The 7,965-nt window shown below is 48.7% G+C and overlaps 1 protein-coding gene across 1 annotated transcript; it reads left to right on the top strand.

Annotated features, from left to right (window-relative positions):
• On the top strand, nucleotides 1–7,530 carry RPN1 (ribophorin I). The gene is made up of 10 exons (XM_084214432.1): nucleotides 1–288; nucleotides 908–972; nucleotides 2,170–2,476; nucleotides 2,730–2,939; nucleotides 3,892–4,084; nucleotides 4,411–4,510; nucleotides 4,782–4,920; nucleotides 5,089–5,208; nucleotides 5,677–5,922; nucleotides 6,940–7,530. Exons 1-10 carry the CDS (start codon nucleotides 61–63, stop codon nucleotides 7,120–7,122), a joined length of 1,791 nt encoding a protein of 596 aa, XP_084070558.1. The 5' UTR covers nucleotides 1–60; the 3' UTR covers nucleotides 7,123–7,530.
• The last annotated feature ends 435 nt before the right edge of the window (nucleotides 7,531–7,965 follow it).

Here is a 7,965-nt window from a genome sequence, read left to right on the forward strand (position 1 = left end):
GCCGTGCCCGTACAGCGCGGGCGCCGCCATCTTGTGCCCTCCCCGCGCGGTGTGCCGGCCATGGCGGGGCTGCTGTGCCGCCTGCTGCTCCTCTGCCTGGCGGCCGCCGGGGCCAGCGCCGATCTAGTGCTAGAGGAGGTGCGGCGCTCGCTGGACCTCAGCACGCACCTGGCCAAGATCTCGGCCGAGCTCAGCGTCGCCAATGCGCCGGGCGGCGCGGCCGCCTCCACCTTCCTGCTGGCGATGGAGCCCGGGCTGGAGCCCCGCCTGGCCCACCTGGGCGTGCAGGTGAGCGAGGGGAGCGGGCACCGAGCGCCGCGCCCGGGGGCCCGCGGGCGCTGCCCGGCCCTGCGCCCGAAGGGACACGTCGGCACTGCCGGGTGCTCAGCGGCGCTCCCGGATCCCGCAGCCGGCCGGGAATGGGAATTGTGTGTCGCGGGGTGAGGGCTGAGGTGGGAGGCCTGGAGGCGATGAGCGGGGCGATTGACGCCGTCAGGCTGGGCAGGGGTCGCCGCCAGCACGGACGGAGCAGGGCTGGCAGCCCCGGGCTGCGCGGGGACTGGGGGCACGGCCCTTACCCACAGGAGGGTCGGAGGAGCAGTAGGACAATACTTCTGTCCTAGCCCCAGAGATACTGTCACTTTAGATAAACTCCACACACGACAGAGAGAGGTACATACAGTGCTCTATAGTATATCTGTATGCAGAGTTCTGTAGTATACCTTGATGGGTGAAGCCATATGCCCCGTGGCCTGCTCACTCCCCAGTCAGAAGGGAAATCACAAAAGCATTTGATCAATATTCTCATTTATGCAACTTATGGTGACTGTGTCAGCTTGGGAACCAGGCTGAGGGAACATGGGAACGAACACACAGCACACTGATCCTGTATGTTGCTTGGGAACAGGTGAAAGGTGAGGAAGAGGAGGAGAACGCCTTGGAAGTGAAAGAGACCAAAGTTAAGGGAAAAAGGTGAGTATCACCCTCTAAGGCAAATACCTAGAGTTGTGCATGGGGAGTTCATAATTGTCCTCACAGTGAAACAGAGATACTCCCCCAGTTCCACGCACCTAGAGATCAGGAGTGTTTTCTTCTTCAGCTGTGCTCAATCTCTTGTACTCAGTGCCTTGAGTAATGCCTTGGCACCCTGGGACACCAGGTGAGAGAAGTATTGGGTCATGCTCTTACCCATTCCTCCATTCTGAGCTCTCAGATGGTTGGCAGTGGTGACTACAGAGAGTTTAGTGCCCTGTGGCAGTGTGTAGAGCACCACAGAGTGCTGGGTACCATGGCCCAGTGCAGGCTCTTCCTGCTGCCAGGAGAGAGGATGCTGCTGTTTGCATCAGGCTCTGTACTGCCAAGCTTGCGATATTATGTACGTGCTGCAGGCAAGTGTTTCCTGAGCCATGAGAGCTGAGAGGTGAGCGGTGCCTGTAAAGTGATTCAGTACACAGTGCTGCTGGCTTTGAAAAGTACAGTAGTGTGGAGTTAAGATGCCAGGGTGGACCTTGGCTTCTGACATGGCTGGATGTCTCATGTGATCCTGCCCTTGGGCCACTAAGCATGACATGAAGTGTGTGTGCTTCTGGCATCACCTCAGTCTGTCAAGTCCAAATCCTTACAGATTTGGTGGAGTCTCAATCCATTCTGTAGAACCTCAGTCCAAAATCGTGTTCCCATTTTGGTCATTCCTTAATTTCAGATCCTGTGGGCAAAAGTCTGAGAATGAACAGACTTTTTGGGAACAGGTGCTTAAGATGCTTGTGATTTGTCTTCTGGACTTGTGCCCATGCTTCCTTTGATGCAGATCATTCCTGTCATCTGGAGAAGAATAGAAAAAAACTCTTGCTGAAGCTTTATAAATGCAGGATTAGGGAGGGGTATGTCACTATTCCTCTTCCCAAATGGGAACTAGGTGTTTTTTTGTGAAGCAAAGACTGTAACTGTGCCTGGACACAGTTCAGCCTGTGCTCCTTCCCCAGCACAGTAATCACACCTGCTGGGACAAGACATCTCTATGTCTTGGAGGAGCAAGTGAAATACCTGCCCAAATCACACATTACACACATGGTACATGGTCACCTGTCCCCAGGGGATGTTGCAGTGGGTGGACCTGAGTGCTCTCTCCAGGGAGATCCCACATGACTTACCTGTTCTTCTCCCTTCCAGTGGGAAATTCTTCTCGGTGAAGCTGCCCTCTCCTTTGGCCCCAGGAGCCAAGGTCCGTGTCTCTGTTGAAATGGTTTTCACACACGTCTTGCAGCCCTATCCCACCCACATCACCCAAAGTGAGAAGCAGTTTGTGGTCTTTGAAGGAAATCACTATTTTTACTCACCGTACGTCACCAAGACCCAAACAACCCGTGTCAAGCTGGCCTCCAGGAACGTGGAGAGTTACACCAAGCTGGGAAACCCTTCCCGCACTGAGGACACGATTGAATATGGCCCCTTCAAGGACATCCCTCCATACAGCCAGGTGAATTTCTGTGCAAAGGGGTTGTGGCTCTGCAGAGAGCATCTTCCAGACGTGGAAGATGTGTCTCAGAGGCTGGAGAGTGGGAAGCAGAGGCTTTCACGTAGAAATCACAGGTCAGCTGTGAGTTAAACTGTGTGCCAGGAACATGTGCATCTGCCAAGGAGGGTTCTCTGTGGCACATGGAGTGGATCATTCTGAGGGGGGCTTGCTACTTACTTTAGACCTGACAGTTTATCTTTTTTTCCCTCCTTAGGACACTCTGAAGGTGCACTATGAAAATAACAGTCCCTTCCTGACCATCACCAGCATGACACGAGTCATTGAGGTGTCTCACTGGGGTAACATTGCTGTTGAAGAGACGGTTGATTTAAAGCACACGGGAGCAGTGCTGAAAGGGCCTTTCTCCAGATATGACTACCAGAGACAGCCAGACAGTGGGATCTCTTCTGTCAAGTCTTTTAAGGTTGACATTTTGCACATGTATTTTTATAACTGTGACTTCCCCTTTTCTTAGATCCCCAGTTGAAAAAAAAAATTGCAGTTGTCCTTTGCCTTTTGTTTGGTAACCATACCTCAGTAATAAGGGAATGTTAAAACTCTGGTGTATTTCCAGAGAAAGCTTGTGCTGGATAGAAATAGCTTTTGGAAGCAGCATTAGGAGGTTATACACTCTATTGCATTTGCTGGTCTAACAGACTGCATGTACAGGGGCATGTAGTGTTTTTCCACACTCCCACTCCTCCAGTCTCAGGGACCCTCTAAATCCCTTACTTGTAATATTGAGATCTCTGCTTTGGGTTTTCTACCATGCAAGGACCATTCATTCTGTCCCCACCCCCTTACTTTCAGAGTTGCCTATGTGTCATATCCTCCTCATGTTGAACAGTATTAATTGGAAACTCACCCATTCATTCCTTGCTCACAAAGCACTCAACAAGAATTAAAGCTGTAGCTCTGCTAGCCAGATGTAAAACGTATTATGTGTTCTCATCTGAACCAAAACCTTTCTCACTGCTTGTAGCCTTCAGGATTGATTCTTGTAATTCTCTAGGGTGGTGCAGCCAAACAGAAATCTCATTTTGCTGAGTGTAAAGCTAGCAAGCCCAGTCAACTAGGGCAGCAAGTTGGAGTGAAAAGGGAGTTGCTGTCCTGGTGGGCATGATGATCCCTTGCTGTCTGGGGAGTTTGAAACTCAGCTGGAGAAAGCACATTCATTTGGACGCCAAGTGATTTTAGTGCTGGCAGCCACTTGTGGGATTGCTTATAATAGCACAATTTTACCACTCAGTGCAACTGAATGGCCATTTTGTCATGTCTCATGTGGGAGCACAGTTTCTCAATGCTTACCAGCCTTTATTGGTTTCACTGGAAGTAGCTCCCCTCTGATGCACTCACTGCTGCTTCTCTCCATACAGACCATTCTCCCAGCTGCTGCTCAGGACGTCTATTACAGAGATGAAATTGGAAACATCTCCACCAGCCACCTTCTTGTCCTGGATGACTCTGTGGAGATGGAGATCCGTCCCAGATTCCCACTTTTTGGGGGCTGGAAAACCCATTACATCATTGGCTATAACCTGCCAAGCTACGAATACCTCTACAATCTTGGTGGGTGGCTGAGGGGGGAGGGAATAAAAAACATCCTCCCTTGTGTTTGAAGGTAGTTGCTGTAAAGAAAAGAATTGAGAGCTGTGGTACACAGGACCTTAGCAACAACAGTTGCCAGCTATTTTTTCTAGAATATGCAAATCCACCTTTTTTGTGCTTCCTTCAGGTTTTTGTAGACATCTGGTTAAAATATATCTGAGTGAGCTAGTGCCCCCTGCTGCACAATTATCCATGCAAATTCTTCTCCTGCCCTGGGTGGGAGCTGAGTTTCAAGGCTGTCCCTTGTTCTCTGAGGAACTGTAACCACTTCTGTTCTGCACTTTTAGGTGATCAGTATGCCTTGAAGATGAGGTTTGTTGACCATGTATTTGATGAGCAAGTTACAGACTCTCTGACTGTCAAGATTGTGCTGCCAGAAGGAGCCAAGTAAGTGTGATTACTCCTGGCTTGTTACTGCAGACAGTGCTGTGTTGGTGGCACTTCTCCAGTCTGCTCTAATGGCCTGGGGACAGTGAATCAAAACCATGACTGTGCATATGGAGGAGAGATCTTGGAACACAGCTTTGCTTGCTTGTAGAGCACTGTTTAAACTGCATAATTTACCTTGTGCTAGAGGCTACAACTGCCCAGATGAATCTTGGGTTACATCATCTCACACACCATGGAGTCATATGGGGCTGTCTGCTTTTACCCACAGGAATATCCATGTGGACAGCCCCTATGAAATCAATCGTGCCTCGGATGAACTTCACTACACATATCTGGACACTTTTGGACGTCCCGTTATTGTGGCACACAAGAGCAACCTGGTGGAGCAGCACATCCAGGACATTGTGGTGAGTGTGGCCTCTGAGCAGCTTACCTCCTCAGAAATCAGCAGCTCAGTCAAAACATGTAAGAAGTAAACACCAACTGAACTGCTTGGGTGGTTCTGCTGCTGCCTGAGAGGAATAAACCCTGCAGTAACAAAGGGCACTGCTCAGAGTTTGGAACTTCTCTTGTAGGTTCATTACACCTTCAACAAAATCCTGATGCTGCAAGAGCCTCTCTTGGTAGTTGGAGCCTTTTACATCTTGTTCTTCACTGTGATTGTCTATGTCAGGCTGGATTTCTCCATCACCAAGGTCTGTATGATGAAGAGCCCTGTGGGCATATAAACAGATTTCTCACCAGTTGGATGGTGATTTCTCATACCAGGAATTCTTGCTGAATGTTCCTTCCATTCCAATGTTTTACTGGTTGTTTGAAGTCCTGTTTTTGTTCAACCTGAGCCCTACTCCTGTAGTGCTGATCTGGTGTCATAAAGCTAACTAGAGTTTTGCTTACTGTGTAAAAAGGAATCCCCCTGAGAAGAAGGGATGTCTGCAGTTCTCCCTCTGCAGTGTTTTCACTGTTAAACTATTTGTTGGGCTGGACTGAGTGCTGAAAGGGATCTCCCCTAATCAGCACTTGCACCATTCACTTAATTACTGTCAGTTGATTTAATTGGAGCGGGAAGAGTTTTTTATAACAGTCCTATGGCAGATTGCAGGCATGGCTTGATGCAGGTCAGAGATATGACTGCTTTGATCTTCCCCTCTGTCCTCTTGCAGGATCCAGCTGCTGAAGCCAGGATGAAGGTTGCCTGCATCACAGAGCAGGTGCTCACTCTGGTGAACAAGAGGCTTGGGCTGTACCGTCACTTTGATGAAGCAGTGAATAAATACAAGCAGTCACGGGACATCTCCACCCTCAACAGTGGCAAAAAGTCTTTGGAGATGGAGCATAAGGCCCTGACTAATGAAATAGCCTCTCTGCAGTCTAAACTGAAGACAGAAGGCTCTGACTTATGTGATAAAGTAAGAAATTCAAATTTATTTCATAAGCTGTCCTGTTCTTGGCTCTGTCAAGTATTCTACATGAGTTTTAATTGGGGGTTTCTGCAGCCAGTCTAGGTTGGGTTTTTCCATCTGAAAATGGCTTGATCTCTGCAAGAGTGTGTGAAAACTTATTTTTGCAGTACTCTCAGTTATGCAGCCATGTAAGTGTTGCTGATAAACATCTGCTTGTGCTGTTTCTTAAGCAGCCCTTGAACCACCTGCATTTGTACAGGTTAATGCTTTTGTAACACAATCCTGATACTTCTCATCAAGCTCATGGCAGTGACACTTAAGCAAAAAATGGAAACTATCAACAAATAACAGTTCTGACTCTACTACTCACACCAGTCAACCCAAAATCTTCTCCCTCATCTCTTATTTTCTTGCACATTTACACTTGGTGCTGACAGGATTTTGGTAACATGGTGCTCCTCTGGGGGTGTTTTGCTCTACCATGTTGAAAGCCACGGCACAATGAGCATACACTCACTCTCCTTCCTTTCAGTGTATTTTAACACTTATCTGAAATAGCCACTTAACCTCAAGTGAGGGACACTTCAGTCTCTAAGATCCATTTAGCTAATAGCCACCTTGGTTAATCTCTTATTTAACTCAAAGAGTGGCTCTGTCATTGCAGACCTCCCATCACACACCATGAACATTAACTGTAGGGACACAGCTTCCAGCTGTCAGATCTGTGATTTAGCTTGAAGCTTTTAAAATCCATCATTCAATACTCTTTCACAGTCTCTTGCCACTATGGCTCCTGGGTCCTTGGAGACCCTTTTATCTGCACTCCTTAGTTACTCATTCATGGAATATTCCTCTTAATGTGATGGTTCAGGAAGCAGCATTCAGGGATCGGAGATGTTTCTACTTAGCAAAAGATGAAGTCAGTGCTATCATCTGCCATCTCTTCTATTCCAGCTTCACTGTAGGGATTGTTTTGTTCTGTTTTGTCTCCTCTAATGCTCCCTGGGTTTGTCACTCTGCCAGGTAAGTGAGATTCAGAAGCTGGATGGCCAAGTGAAGGAGCTGGTGCTAAAGTCGTCGGTGGAGGCGGAGCGGCTGGTGGCAGGCAAGCTGAAGAAGGACACGTACATCGAGAACGAGAAGATGCATTCCAACAAGCGCCAGGACCTGGTCTCCAAAATCGACAACATCCTTGATGCGCTCTAACTCTGCTTTAGCGACTGCAGAGGTGTGAAGGGAGAGGAGAGTGATACACTTGGAGCCAAAACTCACTCCCAACAAAATTAGGGGAAAAGTTGATGTGGAATGTCTGAAAGTGCATTTTGTTTTTAGATTTTTCTATAGAGCCTGTCTGCTCGGCAGCACGTGCTGTGCAAGGAACCAAGCCAGCGTGTTTGGCTGGGTAACAGGATTTCTTTACCAGAGGTGAGACTCAGCCGAGTTATGAAACATCTCCTGCTTTTGGTTTGCCCTGTATAGACGTGCTCTGAGTAAATGCACACAAGGAGCCAGTCTGAGCACAGACATGCTTATGGCAAAGTTGAATCTCTCAGCTCTGGAAAGAATAAAAGATACCTTTGTTCTACTTTGAAATAAAACAGTCACTGCCTTGTGTCTATGTGTTGTACTGGGCTGGGGAGAGGTGGAGGGGCTGGGTGACCCCATCCTGCCCACGGCCAGGAGTGCAGTTCCCTGTGGAACAGAGTTCAGCCCTGACCACTCCTGCCTCCTGTGTGCCCTGAAGTCAGAGCTCTGCCACCTCACATAGCCCTGACCTAGACAGGGGAGAAGGCCAAGCCCTTGTTCCCCCTTCAGAAGACAGCACTTCTGCCTGGCTGGAGCCACAGCTCAGACCCCTGAGGGTACAGTGAAGCTTGTGGTACCTGTTGGAAAGCTCTGTGGGGTTAACAGTGCCTGTGTCCTTCTGTCCCAAGGGGATCTGATCAAACAGCATACACCTCAGCCCACAAAGCTACTGGGCAGCTCCAGATACTGCTTGTTAATGGAAACCACATCTGCAAAGACATTGGCTAAAAATAGGATCAAGGG

The sequence above is a fragment of the Fringilla coelebs genome, assembly GCF_963513975.1.
Source record: "Fringilla coelebs genome assembly, chromosome: 13".
In the NCBI taxonomy this organism is placed as follows: domain Eukaryota; kingdom Metazoa; phylum Chordata; class Aves; order Passeriformes; family Fringillidae; genus Fringilla; species Fringilla coelebs.

Excerpts from the sequence above, each read along its gene's own strand:
- RPN1 (XM_084214432.1), top strand. The coding sequence starts at position 61 with ATGGCGGGGCTGCTGTGCCGCCTGCTGCTCCTCTGCCTGGCGGCCGCC. Across the intron at positions 4,085-4,410 it reads CGAATACCTCTACAATCTTG|GTGATCAGTATGCCTTGAAG; the intron begins GTGGGTGGCTGA and ends CTGCACTTTTAG. Across the intron at positions 4,511-4,781 it reads GTGCTGCCAGAAGGAGCCAA|GAATATCCATGTGGACAGCC; the intron begins GTAAGTGTGATT and ends TTTTACCCACAG.